The 22,146-nt window shown below is 37.5% G+C and overlaps 1 protein-coding gene across 3 annotated transcripts in view; it reads right to left on the reverse strand.

The window, feature by feature from the left end:
- ASH1L (ASH1 like histone lysine methyltransferase) overlaps positions 1 to 22,146 on the reverse strand; it is a 217,150-nt gene that overhangs the window by 189,100 nt on the left and 5,904 nt on the right. For 2 of the 3 annotated variants that reach the window (XM_060031254.1, XM_060031235.1), the window contains exon 2: positions 1,392 to 1,912. In XM_060031254.1, coding sequence (XP_059887237.1) covers positions 1,392 to 1,811 — 420 coding nt within the window. In that variant the 5' untranslated portion in view covers positions 1,812 to 1,912. Of the gene's footprint in view, positions 1 to 1,391; positions 1,913 to 14,966; positions 15,121 to 22,146 lie in introns of all 3 variants that reach the window. The other variant, XM_060031244.1, reaches the window with a different exon arrangement.

Below are 22,146 nucleotides of genomic sequence, written 5' to 3' on the forward strand. Positions count from 1 at the left end.
TTAATCCCATACTCCTAATCTGTCCCTCTGTCCCTCTGTCTACCCTTTGGTAACCATAAATTTGTTTTCTATGTCTATGAGTCTGTTTCTGTTATATATAAAGATTCATTTATATTATTTTTAGATTCCACATATAAGTCATACCAAATAATATTTGTCTCTGTCTGACTTACTTCACTAAGTAAAATATTCTCTAGGTGTATCCATGTTGCTGCAAATGGCAATATTTATTTCTTTTTTATGGCTGAGTAATATTCCCCTGTGTGTGTGTGTGTGTGTGTGTGTGTGTGTGTGTGTATAAAAGCATATATGTATATATGCATATATACACACACACATCTACATACATACATACGTACACACTACATCTTCTTAAGCCAATCGTCTGTTGATTGGTACTTGGGTTGTATGTCTTGGCTACTGAAATTTAATTCTTTATATACCCATTTAATACAGGCATTAATAGCCCCATGTTATAAATGAGGAAACCACAGCTCAGTTAAGATAAACCAAATTGCCTGTGTATAGTTATTAAGCCAGGATTTGAATTTGGTTCTGACTCTGTAATTCATGCTCTTTCCATCGTTTATGAAGAACTAATTTAGAGGGCAGTAATATAGTCAACATCCTATGCTAAAGTAACTGTTGGAAAAATAAACACCTAACCCATTACCAACAGTGTTTTAAGTATACAGATAGCTTTCCTCAGGAACCACAAACTATATTCTGTTACAAATAATATAAGTGGGATATAAACTACTTATATATTAAGAATATGTATTGTGGGTGAAATCCTTTCAGTACAAAACCTCATTATTAGCACTATTAAAAAAATACTATAGAAAGATTACTAAAGACAATCATCTCAAAGCCCTTTAAAAATTAGCTGTGCAAGACAAGCTCTAACATTGTCTCAAGTAAAAAGGTCTAGATAAAAATTTTTTAATCCACCTTCCGAAAATTCTTGAGGGCAGCAGGAATAGAACCATCCTGAAAGGTAGGTGGTTTTGTAATCATTTAATATCTTTAAGCCTCAGTTTCTTCTCTATTAATTTGTCTATAGTCACATTGTTAGTAAACAGGAGGGCAAGATTCAACTCTAGGTTTCCTAACTAAAAATCCAATCAATATTCTTTCCACTAGGCCATGTAGGAGCAGCAATCTGGATATACCCCATTTAAAATATTTGCCGTAATTTTACAAGTGGTTATACCATCACTCATATCTGTGACAAGCCTCAAGGCCTGTTTTGGCTCACAAAACAGACTATCTGGAAATAACATAAAAAGATTAAAATCAAAATTCCTAAAATATGTACGTAGGTTCGATAAAAATTAATAGAGAAATCCAAAGATTGTTAATCATCACATATTGTTGGGAATTCTACTTACCCGCTTTGAAGGACAGTGCTCATTCTTTTCATCTGTCATCTTCCCACTTTTAAGTGCTTTCCTTGGGTGCTTGATAGTTGTTTTTATGGCAGGTCGACATACATAGTTCTCCAAGTTCTTTGGAGGTTTTTTAGTTCTCTTAGCCTGAAGGCCAATTTTCAATTTTAAATTTCCCTCTGAAAAGTTTGTTTCTTTCACTGAAAACTGTTGCTGTGCATCAGTCAAACCATCATCTTTCCCTGCTTCGATGGTTCTTTCCCGATTCCACTTGCGAAGGTCCTCTTCCTCCTTTGTGTTGTTCTCTAGCTCTACTTCTCTCTTGCTGACCAGTGTACCAGTACTGATGGCAGAGGGACTCTTTCTTGAAAATCCTTCGGAATCAGAACCCAATCCTAACATAGCAGTATTTCTAGGGTCCATCACAAGTGTATGTTATTGCCAAGGAATCTTATGAAAATTTTACAGAACTGTGTTCCATAAAAAACAGGGATCTCCAAAACTGGCAACCAGCATCTCTTTCTCTGCAGGATAGACCATAACAAAAAATTTATCAGAACAGAGGCAATTATTAACATGAGAAGTGGGTATAGGGGGAGGAGAAGAAGATCAGGAAGAACCGAAAATCAGTTAAAATGGATCAAAATGCCCTTCAAAATGGATTTAAATTCATTTAGTTATAAATAAATTTAAATTTCAGAATAAGTTTATTATTCTCCAGATATCATAAATAAGCTGTAGTGGTATGGTGCAAATCAATGTTTAAGATCCACTGTTCTAACTCAAGCAACAAGCTTCTGCAACTGACAGTAAAGCAAACACAGTCTAAGATAAAAATAATATCATATATTTTAACACTCCTCAGTTTCAAAGGAATGTGTTTCTTACGTTTTAGTTAAATAAAATCAATTTCACCGAAGGCAAAGAACCATGTTTTGGGCTGGTTTCAGCACTCCAATATTTTTTATAAGAGATGGTAGACTTTTTAGGTTAGGACTCTTAGGCTGGAATTATCTCTATTGCTGGTTTACAATTCAACTCTGAATTCATTTACTCATTCATTCATTAAAAAGTATTTCTAAACACCTATCATGTGCCAGGCACTGTGCAACACCCTGGAAATACAGTATTCAACAAAACAGATCCAATTCCTAAATTTACAAGCCTTATACTCTAGTGAGAAAGACAAACATTAAATAATTATATAAATGATTTAGAACAATTGTTATAAAAACTCTAAAGAGCAGAAATATATTTTCACACGTTTTCCCAATAGCAAATAGTCAGCGGTCATGCTTCAATCTCCCAAATCTATAAATTATTTTAAAACCAGAACGTAGATTTATTATTTTACAATAGTTTGTACACCTTAACAGAGAATCTGAATAATCCACACAGGGCAACCCCCTTCTCATAAATAAAGATCCTCAGGAAACCGTATAGGATTGGCATATAATCTAGTGACTAGAGAATATAAAACCAAAACAAAATAATTCACTATTCTTGAGGACTGACAGACTAGCCTTTATTTCAAGCATATATCCAAATCAAGATCCAGGACCAGTATCTGGAAAAAAAAAAGAACATCCTATCCCTCAGAAAGTTCCATTTATGCAGTAGAATATTTTATAGTTTAAACTATGTGCCTTAAGACTTTTCTTTCAACAAGATTATAAGAGTTTCAAAGGCAAAGATCATATGATACAACTTTTACAACTCCTACAAGAAATGTAAGTAGAATGCATAGCCCCATGACTGGCACTCAGCAAGGCTCAATAGAAGGTGCCGACGATTTTATTAGCAGTGCTAGCAGCATTTTAAGTAGGTACTCAACAAATACTGGCCAACTGACTAAAGTGTATTCCTATTCTATTCATTCACACAAACAGCTGAAAGAGTAATTTTCAAATCAACTGCATATGACAATTATTCTTGTTGTCTACCACTTCATATATTAACACTTCACAATAGCATTCAAGGCTCTTCGTAATCTGGCTCTAACTTCTCAAACTAATCTTTCCTTACTTCCCAACACACATCCTCTATGATTTAGTCAATTCAGTTTTCTTCAACTTCCCTGGTGCTCCAGTGGCTAAGACTCCAAGCTCCCAATGCAGGGGCCCCGGGTTTGATCCCTCATCAGGGAGCTAGATCCCACATGCTGCAACTAAGAGTTCGCATACCTCAACAAAGATCCCGCGTGCCACAACTAAGACCCCACACAGCGAAATAAATAAATAAATAAATATTTTTTAAAAATTCTGTTTTCTTTACTGTCCCTAACAAATCATGTTCATTTCTGCTTCTGTGCCATGTGCTTTCTTTCCTTTAAAAGTACAAAGTCCTGTCTTCCCCACGATGTGTTCACATCCTGAAATTCAAAACTCTGAAAATCAAAAGTTTTCTCGTAACACCCTAGTGACAAAATGTGACCTGACCTGATCTGGATCCATTTTGGCCTTAATTACCACAATTTCTATGAACAGTCATACACTTCAGTGCAGAAGTACTAAAGTGTTTGATTAAGGAGTCTTCTTTGCCAGTTCTTCTTTTCCTCCCCTAACTCTATAAACACTGGAGTGCCCCCAGGGCGTGCTCTTTCCTTTTCTGTCTACACTAACTTCCTAAATGACCAGATCCAGTCTTTTGAATTTAAATGCCATCTAACACAGATGATTCAAAAATTTCTATGTCCAGACAGAGAACAGCTGAGACCCCTCCTGGAACTCCAGATTCATATATTTAAATGCCTACTTGACACGCTGACTAGATAGTTAATAATTAGGCACTTCAAGCTTAACATGTCCAAAGTCAATTCACCTTCGCCAAGCTCCCCAAATCTGTTCTTCCCACAGGCTTACTCATCTCAATAAATGAAACTCCAACCAGAAATATTTAGACCAAAAATTTTGAATCATCTGTGATTCCTTTCTTTTTCTAATGCCCCATATGTCCACTCGGTCAGAAAAGTCTTCTTTACCCTCAAAATATATGTGGAACCTATTTCTCACTAATTTGACAGCTACCAATCAGATCCAACTGATAATATCTGCCCTGTACTATTTATTTCAATAACCTCCTGACTGGTTCCTTGTTTCAGCCTTTGTATCTCTTTATAGTCTTCTCAACAGCAGGATAATCTTTTTAAAGCCTGTATCATATCATGTCACTCCTCTGCTCAAAAACCCTTTCAATGGCTTCCCATTTTACTCAAAGTAAAAGCCAAAGTCTTTACAATGGTCTAAATTCCCTACAATCCCCTCTACTTCTCTTCCATCTCCTACCAGTCTCCCCACTTAGTTCCAAGAAGGGGGGGAGGGGCACAGGTACTCTTCTGTTTTTCAAATTCAACGAAAATACTACCTAAGGGCCCTTGCACTTACTATTCTACCTGACTAGAAAACCCTTTCCCCAGATCACTGCATGGTTTGCTCTGTCACTTCCATCATGTCTTTGCCTAAATATAACTTATAGAAGAGGCATTCCCTTTACAAAATAGAAAAACACCCATCCCACCTCTTCTCACACTCATCCTGTTTTATTTCTCCTGTGCTCTTTTCACCATCTGGTGTACAATATATTTATTTATTGTCTACACGCTTCCATTGGAATGTAAAGTCCACATGGAAGTAGATTTTTGTCAATTTGGTTCAATGTACTATTCTAGCATCAAGAACGGTACCTGGCACATAGGTGGTAGTCAATAAATATTTAAATTAACTCCATGCCTTATGTGGGTTACATGTTATTGGCTTCAATTTATTCCTTTTCTAGTTTTTTCCCTCCTCTTTCTTGTTTCTTAAATTCAAATGCCCATCCAGGGTTTCGTGTTACTAATGGTGAACTGATGGACCTGCCAAATATCTTATTGGTTAGTTATTAAAAGAAATCCTTTTTGGAATAAAAACAAATAATAATTTATACAAAAACAACTACTTTTACATACACTACTCACAAGTACACACATTTTAAAATTTCCCTATAATTTTTGATTTTCATAATGGAAGAATTACAGAAGTCTTAATGTATATTTATAAATATATAAAGTAGAATTTCTGTATTTCTTCCAAAGAACTCAAAGCATTTTTTACCAGCACTTACTCACTCTCAAAACATTCCAGAGAAGGGTTTGGAGAGCATGATTCTCTTCATTTTAAAAATGGAAAAAACTAAACCAAGTGACACAGATTATTAAATAATAGCAGAGTATCAATAAACTGAAAAGGAAATTAATTTGAAAATATTGATCACTACCCTAGAAATGTATGTAGGAATAGAGAACTATTACGTTTCCTTAACTTGATCAAGGAGAAAAAAGAATAGTATCCTTTGGGCATATTCTGTGAATCCACTTAGGCAGTAAGACTGGAAAATCATGATTGGCAAACTCCACATACCAAATTTAAGTGTTTCTAGTAAAGATAAATCCAAGTTCTGAAGATACTTCACAACAAAGAATGCTTTTATCTACTAAATGTAAACTGCCTGAAAAGCAGTCCCTACAGCAGCTGCCAGACGTTGTTTTTGAATTTTCAAAGCAATGTTCTTTGTGAATGATATTCTTTCAGCTTTTGGAAAGATGTATCTATACAATCTAGGTCTTCCATCCAGGGGCAAGGATGCTATGTTGTTACACAACTTATTCTGGTTCCTACTATAATACATTCAATTTAAAACACAGTTGCAAGGAGAAACACAGAACTAAGAATGCTAGAATCTCTTCATTCACGCTCAAAGAGGCAAATTCAACATTCATCTCACGTGCAACTTTGGGATTTACATTTTCAGACCATTGAAACAATCCAAAACAGTCTAGCCCAAATTCAAGGGAAACTAACATTAATCTACCGCATGAAGCCCTTTTTCCCAGATCATTTTAGCTATGAACAAACTTTTTAGAAAATTGCTAATTACAGTTGACCCTTGAACAACAAGGGTTTGAACTGCACAGGTCCACTTAAATGAAGATTTCTTCAATAGTAAACACTACAGTACTACATGATTTGCAGTTGGTTGAATCCACAGACGTGGAGGAACCGCATATACAGAGGGCTGACTATGTGGATTTTCGACGGCTTGGAGGGTCAGCGCCCCTAACCCCCGTTTTGTTCAAGTGTCAACTGTATATATTTTCTAAGTACTACAAATATTGAGTCCTTACAGTGGGTTTAGCATTAGCAATTTAAAAATAATAAAAATACCAAAGTTTTACTGAGCTCTCAATATGTGCAAAGCTCTATGCTAAAAATTTTATACAGATTATCTCATTTTAAGCCTCACAATCACCATGAGGTAGTTACTATTATTCTTCTCTTTTTAGAGATGAAAAGACAAGTTAACAGCCAATAAAAGGTAGAGTCTAGGTCTGCCTGGCTCCTCTTAAACACTATGTTATTCTGCCTCCCAAAGATCATTTTTAGTCCTCATCTTATTACTCCTCTCTGCTACATTTGGCATATTTGATATTTGAAACTCTCACCGGGCTGCTATGATCACACATTCTACTGGCTCTCCAACTACCTCTCTAACCAGTCCACCATTTCCTTTATGGATTCACCATTCTTAATCCATCCCTTCATCCATTCAATAAATATTTTCACAGTCTCTAAATATGTTTTGAGAATTGTGATACCCATTGTAGATATAGTCATAAGTAATACAAATATAGTCCTTGGTGTCATGAACTTCAAATTTAGCAGGGGATACAAATGAATGACTGATCATACAAATACATGTAACTCCTAATAAATGTGAAGGTACTACTATGTGAGGTAGTATATCAAGGAAACGTGGAGGGGCAGGGAACATATCTTAGAAAAACATGTAACTATAAGCTGAGACCCAGTACGAGCAGGGAATAGTCAGGCAAAATGTGGAGGTGAAAATGATCCAAAAATAGGGAACAGTGGGTGTAAAAACTCCCTGAGACTGTAAAGGTTAACAGTAGGTAAACCAAATGGAGAACAGCACAATACGAAAATGGAATGTTAAACGAAAATAGCTTGCAGAAGGTCTTGTTGGCCTACATGAAAGATATGGAATTCAAAAAGAAGTTCTGAAAAGGAGAGTAATGATACAATTTACATTTTAAGAAAACTTCTCTGGTTGCTGTGGGAGAATGATTAGAAAAATAGTAAAAGTTGATTCTGGAATAACAGTCATAAGATTGACAGATTAGGGTAGTAGCACTGGAAAATTTTAAAGAATGGATGGATTAAGAGATATTTTAGAGGTATAATAGATATGATTTATCAGTAAGAAGTAGTAGGGGAGGGAAATAAAATACGAAGACTTGAGCAATCATAGAATTGTATGGTGGTACCATTTAGACACTCCTTAAACAAATATTTACTAAGTGCTCATTATGTAACAGAAACTTACAGAGCACTGCAAAAAAACACAAAAATCCTGCCCTCACGGGGCTAGCATTCTATAAGTTGTTTGCCAGAATGACACAGAAGGGGAGATCAAGAGTTCAGTAATAAACGTGTTTAATTTTAGATGCCTGTGAAACATTTAAGTAGAAAGGTCAAGTAGACAGATGGAAATATAGGCACATGATATATACAGAGGGAGGCAGTATGACAATATATGAACATAAAATAAAAGGAGTTTTATAAGTTTTAGTTTTAACTTGGTAAGAAAGGTAATTTATCTTATTAACTTTCCTTAATACGTAAAAATAACATTTTTTTTGGATAAGTACATATCTAAAATTAACACAATGCAGACTAAACAATGTTTGCAGATTTTTAGCTTAAAATAAGTAAAATCTAGCTTGACTCATCTATGATAAATTTTCATTTTCCTTTGTGGTATTTATTAAACATAGTTAGAGACTGTAATCATTGTTGTATTTCTCAACATTCAAAACCAGATATAAATTAACTATACAAAACTTTTAAAAATTCATAGCTCATTGTGCATTTTAATTTGTCCTGGGTTTCATGCTCTTTAAAATTCTTATAAATGACCATAATATTTCTTAGAATATATCATATTAGCTAAGTAATCACAGAAATGTGGGGATCATCCTTGACTTCTCAACCTAACACCAAAACCTGTGAAAACCACGTAAATAATTTTTGATTACACATAGTTCCTATTCCACTGCCACTGAGTTGTCCAAAAAAACAATTCCTACCCAAAATATAGTAGTGGCCTTCTAACTCCTTTGTATATCCACCTTGCTCTCCTCCAGTCCCTTCCTCCAGCCAGAAGGATGATTTTAAAAATAATCTAATTATGTCATTTCTCCGCTTAAAACCTTTGGATGCTTTCATACTGACCTTTGGATATAAAACTCCCTTATCCTAATCATAATTTATAACTTAAATTTTCAGTATGGTACAGTAGTTAAAGACACAAACTCTGGATCCAGAATGCACAGGCTCAGATCCCAGTTCTGGTATATTAATTTTGGGCAAGGCACTCTATGCCTTGTTCTCTCATCCATGAATAGAAACTGTTGTTAGGGTTCAATGAACTAATACATGAGTAGTACTTACAAAAGTACTTCACACACACACCACTGTTTACGTTTACTTTTTTGTTATTATCAGCCCCTACCTAACTCTAGCCACACTCTTCCCACTCTTCTATAAGCACAGCAGGGGCAAATAAAAGCCCCAAAAGCAGTAACATATGTGTGACATACAAGTGTTCTAAGTACTTTTCAGTTCCCCAAATGTCTCTGTCTTCCTCCCTCTAGGAGAACATAGTTACTTCTCTCTGCCTAGTACTCTTTTCTACCTGCTTCTTTGATGACTTCTACTCATCCTTTCCATCTCAGCTTAAAGGTCACTTTATCAGGGAGACATTTCCTAACCCCCTAGACCAGGGGAGATCTCCCTGTTAGGGGGTCATATAGCATACTGTAAGTCCCTTAAAACTTATCATACCAGTAAGCTATATGCTTAATATCCATATTTTACACTAGACCATTTGTTTCATGAGAATAAGAATCCTATCTGCCTTATTACTGCTATATCCTTAGTAAAGTTCCTGGACCATAAAAGGCATTCAATAAGTATCTATTGACTGAATAAGCCAACATGCATATTACTATATTTTTAATCACGTATATAGAGAACAGACAAAATGAAAATTGAAATATTAAAGAACTGATATATATATACACACACATATATATATATATGTGTGTATATATATATAATTTTTTGGCTGTATGCGGGCCTCTCACTGTTGTGGCCTCTCCCGTTGCGGAGCACAGGCTCCAGATGCACAGGCTCAGCAGCCATGGCTCACGGGCCCAGCTGCTCCGCGGCATGTGGGATCTTCCCGGACCGGGGCACGAACCTGTGTCCCCTGCATCGGCAGGTGGACTCTCAACCACTGTGCCACCAGGGAAGCACAGAACTGATATTTTAATTGTCTAAACACTATTTAATCTCATACTGCTTTTATAACTTAAAAAATAAGCTCTATGTATATCACCAGTAAAAGAGTAAGCAGTTTCCTAACTGGTTTAAGATGTTTTACATTAAACCACTGAATCACTGATGTTACATAAGTCACTGAAATCAGAAAAAGCTAAAATATCTTCATGAAGATACCAAAAAATTTTAAACTATGTCCCTAAATGACTTATACAACAAAAACTACACTTAAAAAGCTGGACAAATTAAGCTTTTTTACTCAGCTACAGAATCCTTTATTTAAAAGACAGGGACAATCACCAACAATTCCTAACTTTCAAAGTACTAATCACCAGTAAATCTAGCTATTTTTCTATTTATGTATTGTATATATTTCTTAAATTCCAAGATGCCACTGATTCTAAGAGGCTTCATGAATCAATGACCGCATTTTCAGGAGGAAATTTTTTTATAAGCCACTACCACATTAAATGTAATTATCAGTTGTATTATTTCCTACTTTCAGAAACATTAAACTAGGAGGAAAGAATGTGTCTCATGACCAAAGAAATACTTATTATACCAACAAACTACTTCAGAAATTCAGAACAGGAAAGTGAAATAGCAGACATAAATTATAATTAGTAAGCCACAAGAGGAAAATATACACAGAAAGAATTCCCAAAGCTAATCCTTAGGAAAAAACTATACTCATCGACTGTCAGACAGATAATCTAATCAAAGCTTACTTAATTCTTCCTGACAAGCAAAGTTAATACAAATCGAATATATATAACTTCAACTGTTTTTTAAAAAAAGGAAGGATGGGGACTTCCCTGGTGGTCCAGTGGGTAAGAGTCCTCACTCCCAATGCAGGAGGCCCAGGCTCAATCCCCGGTCAGGGAACTAGATCCCGCATGCATGCCACAACTAAGACCCAGAGCAGACAAAATAAATAAACAAAAAAACAAACAAAATTTTTTTTAATAAATAAAATTAAATTAAAAAGGAGGGATGGGTCCATGGTTGCAAGGAACATGTAGGGACATTGAACTCTATCCCTAGGGAATTCTAAAATGGCAACAGGAGGGAAGCAGAAGTTAACGTCAGAAAGATTTTCTCATTAGTGAATTATTACACTTTGACCAGGATTAAGCGCTGTCAACTCAGGGCCAATCCACTTGGTTATACACTAAACAAAAGAGTCGTTTCCAAGAGGGTACCATTTACATTGTAAATACATTATATTTATTTTCCATAAAACTTTTCTGTGAAAAAATTGGAGTCGGAATGTAAAATGGTGCAGCTGCTTTGGAAAACAGTCTGGCAGTTACTCAAAAGGCTAAACAGAGTTACCACATAACCTTGCAATTTCACTCCTAGGCATATACCCAAGAGAAATGAAAACATTTATCTTGGACTTCTCTGGTGGCGCAGTGGTTAAGAATCCACCTGCCAATGCAGGGGACACGGGTTCGAGCCCTGGTCCGGGAAGATCCCACATGCCGCAGAGCAACTAAGCCCGTGGGCCACAACTACTGAGCCTGCGCTCTAGAGCCCGCAAGCCACAACTACTGAGCCCGCGTGCCACAGTATTGAAGTCCACCGTGCCTAGAGCCCATGTTCTACAACAAGAGAAGCCACGACGAGAAGCCCGCAAACAGCAAGGAAGCATAGCACCCACTCGCTGCAACTAGAGAAAGCCTGCGTGCAGCAACAAAGACCCAACGCAGCCAAAAATAAATAAATAAATAAATATTGTAAAAAATTTTATCTACACAAAAACTTGTACACAAATGTTCACAGGAACATTATCCATACAATGAAATGTTAGTCATCAATGAAAAGGCATGAAGTAGAGTCATCCCTCAGTATCCGCAGATAACTGGTTCCAGAACCCCTACAAATACCAAAATCCGAAAATACTGAAGCCCCTTATATAAAATGGCATAGTATTTGTGTATAACCTACATGCATTTAAATCATCTCTAGATTGCTTCTAATTCCTAATACAATGTAAATGCTACATAAATAGTTGTAAATAAGATGTAAATGCTGTATAAATAGCTGTGTGCAGCAAATTCAAGTTTTGCTGCTTGGAACCTTCCAGAATTCTTTCCCCCAAACATTCTTTCTTTCTTTCTATCTGTCTGTCTATCTATCTATCTATCTATCTATCTATCTATCTATCTATCTATCTATGGCTGTGCTGGGTCTTCGTTGCTGCACGCGGGCTTTCTCTAGTTGCGGCGAGTAGGGCTACTCTTCTTTGCGGTGCACAGGCTTCTCATTGCAGTGGCTTCCCCTGTTGTGAAGCATGGGCTCTAGGCGCACGGGTGTCAGTAGTTGTGGCATGTGGGCTCAGTAGTTGTGGCTCGTGGGCTCAGTAGTTGTGGCTCGTGGGCTCTAGAGCACTGGCTTAGTAGTTGTGACGCATGGGCTTAGCTGCTCCACGGCATGTGGGATCTTCCCGGACCAGGGCTCAAACCCATGTCCCCTGCATTGGCATGTGGATTCTCAACCACTGCGCCACCTGGGAAGCCCCCCCCAACAAACATTTTCAATCCATGGTTAGTTGAATGTGCGGATGTGAAACCCATGGATATGGAGGGCCAGATGTACTGATACATGCTACAACATAGATGAGCTTTGAAAACATTATGTTAAATGAAGGAAGCCAGTTCCAACAGACAACATTGTAAGATTCCATTTGTATGAAATGTCCAAACCCAGCAAACCCATACAGAAAGTAGATTAGTGGTTACCTAGGGCTAGGGTAAAAGGGGAATACCTGGGATGGGGAGTGACTATGGGTACCAAGATGCAATGTTCTAATATTAGATAGTGGAGATGGTTGCATTAACTATATGAATATGTTAAAAACCACTGAACTGTATGCTTCAAATTAGTGAACTGTATAGTACATGAATCATATCTCAATAAAGCTATTTAACATTTTTCTGGTGGATCAAAATAAAGTTTCTTGTGGAAGGGATTCCCTTCCTAGTTTACATAAAAACAGATTATGGACTAGTGGCAGTCCTGAAAAAACCTTTTTCAATTAACAGATTTCAATATGGCAAGAAGCTGAGTTATTTGATATATGTTTGTTGCATGCTGACCTAACTGGTTATCTACTTGGAGAAGACAAAGTTAGAACCATTCCTCATTAAACACAAGAGTAATTTCCTCATGGACTTCCCTGGTGGCACAGTGGTTAAGAATCCGCCTGCCAATGCAGGGGACACAGGTTCAAGCCCTGGTCCGGGAAGATCCCACATGCCGCGGAGCAACTAAGCCCGTGTGCCACAACTACTGAGCCCGCGTGCCACAACTACTGAGCCCGCATGCCACAACTACTGAAGCTGTGCACCTAGAGCCCATGCTCCGCAACAAGAGAAGCCACCACAATGAGAAGCCTGTGCACTGCAACGAAGAGTAGCCCCCACTCACTGCAACAAGAAAGCCCAGGCACAGCAACGAAGACCCAATGCAGCCTAATTAATTAATTAAAAAAAGAATAATTTCCTCATGGATTTAAGAGCTACATGTACAAATAAAAGCACTTGAAGAGTATTGGTGAATATTTCTATAGCCTATGGTTGAGAAACCTTAAGCAAATCAGGAAACCATAAAGGAAAAAAAGTGACCAATTTGATTACATAAAAGCATTATATACCGTGATGTAAGATGTAAACAAAATCAAGGACAAACAACAGATTGGGAGAAAATATAATGAACATGAAAAAGGATTAATATCTCTAACATACAAAGTTATTCTATAAAGTAGTACGTAAGAAAAGACATACAGAGATATGCACAGGCAATTACAGAAGACATAGAAATAATTAGAAACATAAAAAGATGATCTACCTCACTGGTAGTCAGGGAGGTGTGAATTAAGATATTTTTCACTCATCACTTTGGTTGAAATTTAAGACTGATAACAACTAATACTGGCAAGGTGGGAAAGAGGGCGCTAGTGGCCACCATCATTTTGGAAAGTGATCTTTTCTATCATAGAAAAATAAAAGCACCAATAAAAGGATACTTATAGCAGTCCTTGATGTGCTACATACACAAAAACAGTTAAATATATATATACTCACACACAAATATACAGCCATGTATGCTATTTTTAAGTAAAAATGCAAGCATGAGCTCATATTTGTAAAGAGTAGAAAAAAATATGTATTTGTATGCACATAGAAATAAATATGAATGATTATACATCAACTGATAGCACTGGTTATTTTAGGGGAAAAGGTTTGGAAGTAAACGGGAAAAATCTTGTTTATAAATATTTTTTTCCTTGCCCTGTTACAGAATTTGTGTAAGTTTTATAATTAAACACAAATCCAATAAAAACATATTTTTAAAAGATTTGAAATATACATAAGTACCATAAGCACACACCTCTCAAGTCTTGTTCATATATACATGAAATTGAGAAAACTAACCCAATAGCTTTTGGATGTACTTTCTAACTCCATTATCTTAATACTGACTAGCTATTTCCTTAATGTATTCCTCTCCTTTTTGTTTCCATTCAATAGACTGCCACCTACTACACACCTCTTTATCTTTTTATTATTTTGTTTTATTGTGGTAAGAACAGTTAACATGAGATCTACCAAATTTTTAAGTGTACAATACACTATTGTTGACTATACATACAATGCTATACAATAAATCTCTAGAGCTTATTCATCTTGCTTGACAGAAACTTTATGCCTATTAATAAGTAATTCTCCATTTCCTCCTACCCACAACTACATGCCTCTTCAAACTAGATCAGGAAAAAAAAAAACAAATGGGACTTTATGAAAAATGAGAACTTCTGTTCATCAAAAGACACCACCTAGAGAGTGAAAAGGGAAGCCATACATTGGATGATGATATTTGCAACGCATATATCTGAGAAAGGAATTGCATTCAGAATATATATTAAGAGCAGGTACTTCACAAGAGGATGTCCAAACATCCAACGCACACATGAAAAGTTGCTTAAACTCACCAGTCATCAGTGAAATGCAAATCAATACCAATGAAATACTATTACCCACCAAAACGGCTAAAATTTAAAAGAATGGCAACACCAAAAGCTGGGGAAGATGTAGAGCCTGATAAAGTTATAAAGTCATAAAATCAACTTGGAAAACTGTTTGACAGTATTTGCTAAAGATAAAAATATGCTTACCCTGTGGCCCAGCAATTCCACTCCTAGGTATATGCCAAAGACAAATGAGTGCATACTGTTCACCAAAAGAGGGGAGGTGCCCAGGTAAGGCTTCACAGCATCAACTTGAACTTTGTCTCAGAAGTTGGGTGGGTGTTCTCTAAGCGGCCAGGCACTGGGAGGAACATGAAAGTCATGGAGATATAAACGAACCGTGTATGGGAATGATGACAGTTCCAAACAGCTGAAGCACAAGGGTAGGAAGCCCAGTGAGACACAAAGCTAAAGAGGTAGGCAGGATCTTGAAGAGTGCTAAAGAGTGTGTCCTGCCAAGGCACATGGTCAGGTTTGGATTCAGAAATCGCATGCATTTCAGAGATGTGTGTGGGATATAGCTAGGGAGGCTTGGTAACTGTATGCTGGAAGCCAATCAGGGTGGGTCACGATTATCACTTTGCTGCCATTTTACTGATTTTGGAGAATTACTTTTCTTATACCCAGTCTGCCATTCTAACACTGGTATGTTGCTTTAACTAATGATCCTCCATAAATTATTGCATTATCAAAATGGTGAAGAGAAAAAGAAGGTGGCCAGATAACAGACAGTACAGCAAAGATTTACTTAAACCACCATCTAACCACCACCATCCCATGTGAGTTTATGTCCATTTTTAAATGCAATTCCTGTTGAAGAACAAGTAAATAATGCAACTGTCATTCCATAACATTCATAATTAAGATGCTTATGAAACAAGAAACTTGGAGGTAGCCACTTTTAATCACCTAGTTCTAAGTCTCAGTCAATAGTTTCCAAATTTGTGTGGAACAGATTCATCTAGAAATATTTTTCGAGGCTTATCTGAATCCCAATCATACTACTTTCTTAAACATCTCAATTCTACTTAAGAAGATTGCCTCTAACTATCTGGAAATTTTTGTTAATGTTTTCTTAAGGACACCATTTACATGGAAGAGAACAGGCTCTCTAATATATACAAATGATAATTCTGACTTAGACTTAGGATCCATACATGATATGGATCCTTAATTCTCTGGTGATTTCTGTAAAACAGCAACAAGAGATCAGAAAAACTCCAGGGAATATGTTTTTACTAGAAAAGTTTCCCCTTAATGTTCTGGAATTAATTCCTTTTCCTGGACTGACGAAGTCCAAAACTACCAGCCTTTAGGCACAGTGCCAATTCAACAGATGGGCCCTACATTTTCCTAATGGTAGAGGTGGATCGGCAAGTGTGAAGTCATGTGCTCAAGCAAGAGGATATGTTTCATGCATTAGCTAAGAGGGTTCCTGATAGGTTTTTAACAACAAAAAACATAGGCACTTCCCTGGTGGCGCAGTGGTTAAGAATCCCCCTGCCAATGCAGGGGACATGGGTTCGAGCCCTGCTCTGGGAAGATCCCACATACTGTGGAGCAGCTAAGACCATGCACCACAACTACTGAGCCTGCGCTCTAGAGCCCGCAAGCCACAACTACCGAGCCTGCGTGCCCAGAGACCGTGCTCCGCAATGAGAAGCCACAGCAATGAGAAGCCTGGGCACCGCAACAAAGAGTAGCCCGTTCACTGCAACTAGACAGAGCTCACGCGCAGCAACGAAGACCCAATGCAGCCAAAAAAAACCCAAAACAAAACAAAAAACCTATACACTGTGATTGCTTTTGTTGTCTGTCATTTCTGTTCCTTCCAATTTCTGACACCTCAAATGTATTTACATAGATCTTTACCCACATCCAGAAAAACATGTCCTGCAAAATGCAGTAAGTCGACCTAAATGATATTAAGCCCCTAAGAGTTACAAGTATTAGTTACATCTTACAAATGTATTCTAGCAGGTTAGGTATGTTGACTAATTAAGTGCACAGATGAAAAACCAGCTTAATAAAAGGAAGGTATAACAATGCCCAATGATAGGCTACATAAGAAATTAGGAGACAGCTTGATCTCATTCTTACTCTGTAAATTTTCAAAGCTAGAAATGGTTGTTAATGAGTAAGCAGCTTCATCTCTTTTGACACCTCATTCATTACTTTATAAACTTGTACTTATTTGTTTTACCTTATGTTGCCCTCCACAACAGATATCTAGGAAGCTAATGACTATTCTGGCCATCTTTTCAGAGTAACCAAGTAGAAATAGGCACTCTGGTTCTTAATTTCACATAAAATGAGTGTTCTGAGCTCTGCGACACAAAGAGCTATTTAACAGATAAAAGAATAGCAACTTGTTCCTCAACCATTTTATTTTTGTCTCTATGTCTTGACTAGTTAGTACTTGCTAGGTTTTCTTAGTCAGCAAAGTATTATCCCTAAAATTATCAAAAGATTCTTTCAACCCTGGCATTTTTAGTAAGTGTCAAGAATACTCCACAACTCAGTCCAAGAACTTCATCTCTTCTCTACATTCACTATCCAGGTAATCTCATGAAGTCCCATGGCTCTAAACAGCATCTCTACACTGATCAACTCCCAAATTTACATTTGCCCCAACCTTGAGACTTAGATACCCAACTGCCCTACTCAATATCTCAACCAGAAACATTTAATAGAAAACTTGAAGTCAGTATATCCAAACCAAACTTAATATCTGCATTCCCGCAACCTGCTTCTCCCAGTGTTCGTCATCTCAGTAAATAGCATCCAAATGTTAAGGCCATCACTGGAATCATTCTTGACTTACTCTTTTACTCAGACCACACATCCAATCCAGGTTATCCTCCCTACTACCTTCAAAATATATCCCCCAATCCATCTCCCTGATAACACTTTAGGTTCAACTCATAATCATCTCTTGCCTCAAATATCACAACCTCCTACTGACTGATCACTCTGGTTGCATTACTGTTGCCTTCCAAAGTGTATATATTAGCCCAAGTCATTTCCCTGCTCAAAACCCCACAAGAGCTTCCTTCCAGAATAAAACCTAGACACTTAGTCAAGTCTTAAAAGTCCCTACATTATCTAGGCCCTGGCTACCTCTTTTCCCTATTTTCTATTATTCTTCCCTACATTGTTTACTCTGTCCCAGCTCTTTCCCATTTCTGAAATACACCACACTACTGCCTCAGCACTTATGCTTATGCCCCAGATAGATTCATGGGGTCCTTCGTATCATTCAGATTTCTGCTCAAATACTACTGCCTCAAAGGACTTCCCTAACTACCTAATATCCCCTTACCTTGTTTACATTTCCTTTACAACACTTATCACTGAAGGACGTCCCTGGTGGTCCAGTGGTTAAGACTCCGTGCTGCCAATGCAGGGGGCCTGGGTTTGATCCTTGGTCAGGGAACTAGATCCCACATGCCACAACTAAAAGCCCACATGCCGCAACTAAAAGATCCTGCGTGCCACAACGAAGACCCTGCTTGCTGCAAGTAAGACCCGACACAGCCAAATAAATAAATAGTAAAAAAAAAAAAAAAAACAGAACACTTATCACTGGAATGCTATGACATCATATCCATGTATACAGTATCTATCTTACCACTCACTAGAAAGTGAGTACCATGATGGCAGTGATTCTTGCCTATCATTATTCACTGCTCTATCCCCCGGGCTTAGCACAGTACTTGGCATAAAGTACAGTTCTCCCTCGGTATCTGCAGGTAGTTGGTTCCAAGACCCCTTACACATACCAAAACCGAAGGGATGCTCAAGTCCCTTATACAAAATGGCATAGTATTTCCATATAACCTAAGCACATCCTCCTCTATCCTTTAAACCAAGTGTCCTCAACCCCCAGGCTGCAGACCCGTAGTGGTCCGCAGCCTGTTAGGAACCGGGCCACACAGCAGGAGGTGAGCAGCGGGTGAGTGAGCAAAGTTTAATCTGCCACTCCCCATCGCTCACATTACCACCTGAACCATCCCCAGCCCATCCATGGAAAAATCGTCTTCCACGAAACCAGCCCCTGGTGCCAAAAAGGTGGGAGACTGCTGCTTTAAACCATCTCTAGATTACTTATAATATCTAATGCAATGTGTATGCTACATAAATAGCTGTAAATACTACAATGTAAATGCTATATAGTTGACGGAATGAGGCAAATTCATGTTTGCTTTTTGGAACTTTCTGGAATTTCTTTTCCCCCAAATATTTTTGATCTGTGGTTGGCTGAATCCGCAGATGCAGAACGATATGGAGGGCCAACTGTATACAATCAATACTTGTTGAACGCCTTCTGTTGGAAGGCACAGGAGGCAGAATGATGGTTTTTATCTGACTCTGAACAGAGGACTTAACCCACTGATACCCCAAAGGCCTAACTGTCCAATGGACTGCCTTGATAAACCACAGGCATACGATAAAGATTCCTCAAGAGTTAGAGATTTTTTCCTAGAATTGGTTTGCTCTGGCATAAAATAATGTATCCCAAGAAATCTTTACTATACCTTAAGAACGAGTTTTGCTTGAACCACATGTAATATGATGGTAGCAATATGTTAAATCAATACTGAAAGATCTTGTCCTGGAGAAGGAAAAGGAAAATGCCCAAGGACCTTATTTTGTTCGTGACCGTATCCTAGTGCCTGGCACATAATAATCACTCAGTGAATACACGTTGGTCTTTTTTCTCAATCAAATGAGGTGGTTTAATAAAAGACATGGGTTCTGCTTTAGAAGACTATACTGGGCTCCTAAAAATCAAAGGAAATACTAATCAGCTTTTTAAAAAAATAATAAATTTATTTATTTATTTTTGGCTGAGTTGGGTCTTCGTTGCGGTGCGCGGGCTTATTGCTGTGGCTTCTCTTGTTGCAGAGCACAGGCTCTAGGCGTGTGGGCTTCAGTAGTTGTGGCACATGGGCTCAGTAGTTTTGGTTCACAGGCTCTAGAGCGGAGGCTCAGTAGTTGTGGCACATGGGCTCAGTTGCTCCACAGCATTTGGGATCTTCCCAGAGCAGGGCGAGAACCCGTAGCCCCTGCATTGGCAGGCGGATTCTTAACCACTGCGCCACCAGGGAAGTCCTGTGATCAGCTTTAAAAAGAGAACTGTCATAACTAAACCCAATTCTGTTCAAAGACTTAAGGTTCTTCTCCACCCCAAAATATTCACACAGTGAGATATATTCCTGTTCACTTTGGAGACAAATCCTTGATTTGGTAAGAAGGTAAAATGAAGCCAAACACAAACACCTAACCTGGAGTTAAGTGGAAAAAAACAAAAGTAGAATTCACATGTGAGGAAAATAAGATAAACCAAGAATCAGGAAAAAACATGTATACATGTAAATAAGTTGTTTATACACACTTTCACAAATATATTTTACATATTCTTACCTCCTATAGGAAATATATATAAGGGAGGTCATTTGCTTTCCTTAAAAAATTTCTCTTTTCAGGAAATGAAATAACAGCACATCTGTATTATGCACTTGCTACATGACACAAATTAAGCTGAGAACTTACACATATTACCTCATACAATCCTCCAACAATCCTTTGCTACAAGTATTACCATCATTTTACAGTCAAGGAAACCAAAGACCATAAGTATTTTATTTTGCTAAAGGTTACATAGTAAGTAGCAAAACTGGAATCTGAGCGTACTCAATTTGATTTCTTTTTGGTCCACACTGCGTGCCTTGCTGGATCTTAGTTCACCGACCAGGGATTGAACCCGTGCCCGCTGCAGTGGAAGCGCAGAGTCTTAACCACTGGACCACCAGGAAAATCCCTCAATCAGATTTTAGAGTCCACAGTCTTAACCACTATTTGAAATTTGCAACAAATTGAGGAGAAATATACCAATGTGGAGGCTGGGAGATTTTTCATTATTAAGAAAAGCAATTACACATTATTTTATTTGCCTGGGTAACTACTGTAGACAAGGTCCGATTAATTAAAATGCTGAAGGAGTGTATTCTAGTAAAAATTTTCTGAGTAACTAAAAGAGAACCAATTATTTTCTTCATTTGAATCTTTGTTAAAATTACCTTTAACTGTAAGAATATACTATTTTGTGTAAGTAAAGTGTACTGAACTAGTTCAATCTTTATTTTTTTGATGATCTCTAAGCACAAAGGCCAACCTTATATAGCACTGAAGACACAGGAAATCATAGGGGAATGGGTGGAAAGTTCTATAGTGATTCAAATTACAGTCCCCTGAACTCATTCTGCTATGATATATTCACTTTCATACCCTTGCAGATGATCTTCCTCTACCTAGAATGCTCTTGCTATACCTTACTGAATAACTCATATTTATCCTTTAAAACCTGTCTCTTCCCACTGGTCAGAAGCCATCCCTAACCTTTCCTTTCTCCCCACAGACTTAATAACTTTCTCCCCTCTCTACCTGGGAGAAATGTATTACATCATATATTAAGTTTGTTAACATGATGTTCCTCTTACTAGATTCACAACTCGCTTCAGGCAAAAAACAAACCAAAAAAAAATCCTAATTTTTTTCCCAACACCTAAGCACAGAAATGCTAATGGAGTAAGTACTGAAAAAATGTTAGTTGGCTGAATGATGGATGAATCAATGAACAAACAGAAGAATTACTGTTCAGAAGAAATTAAACGCTGATTTGCTCTACACTTGAGGGGGTTTTATCCCCTTAAACACACACTCAGAATTATTTTTATAATTAACTTAAATCTCTAACTAATTGCAGTCTTAAGGTGATTGCTCTTTTTTCTTTGATACGCTTCTGCACCTAAACTTTAACTTTCCAACTTGTGTTACCATTTAGTTATCAATCATATACATGGAATCTCTACTTGTTTGAGATTCTTATTCTCCAATCTTTGTATCCTCATATACATATATTATATATATAAAATATTGTTCAACCCATAATGATTATACATGATTAATTCACTCCTCCATTTTCTCAAATGTCAGAATTAGTAGTTTTTCTTTCGAAGACATCTTTTAAATTCTTTCCATTAAGCCCTGTTAAGCTTTAAATGTTACTATTTAAACTCTAGGGCTTTCATTTTCAGCAGTGCTGAATTTAAGAAACCTTATCATAAGGAATGTCTCTACCACATTCTCAATGTCATTTACACCAAGAAGCCATGATATAGCTCCTTTATAATCTGACACACTGTCCACCTGTGGTCTTAGGACAAATAAAACTGAATGAGGGGCTTCCCTGGTGGTGCAGTGGTTGAGAGTCCGCCCACCGATGCAGGAGACACGGGTTCGTGCCCTGGTCCGGGAAGACCCC

This window comes from Delphinus delphis, chromosome 1 (assembly GCF_949987515.2).
Source record: "Delphinus delphis chromosome 1, mDelDel1.2, whole genome shotgun sequence".
Taxonomy (NCBI): Eukaryota; Metazoa; Chordata; class Mammalia; order Artiodactyla; family Delphinidae; genus Delphinus; species Delphinus delphis.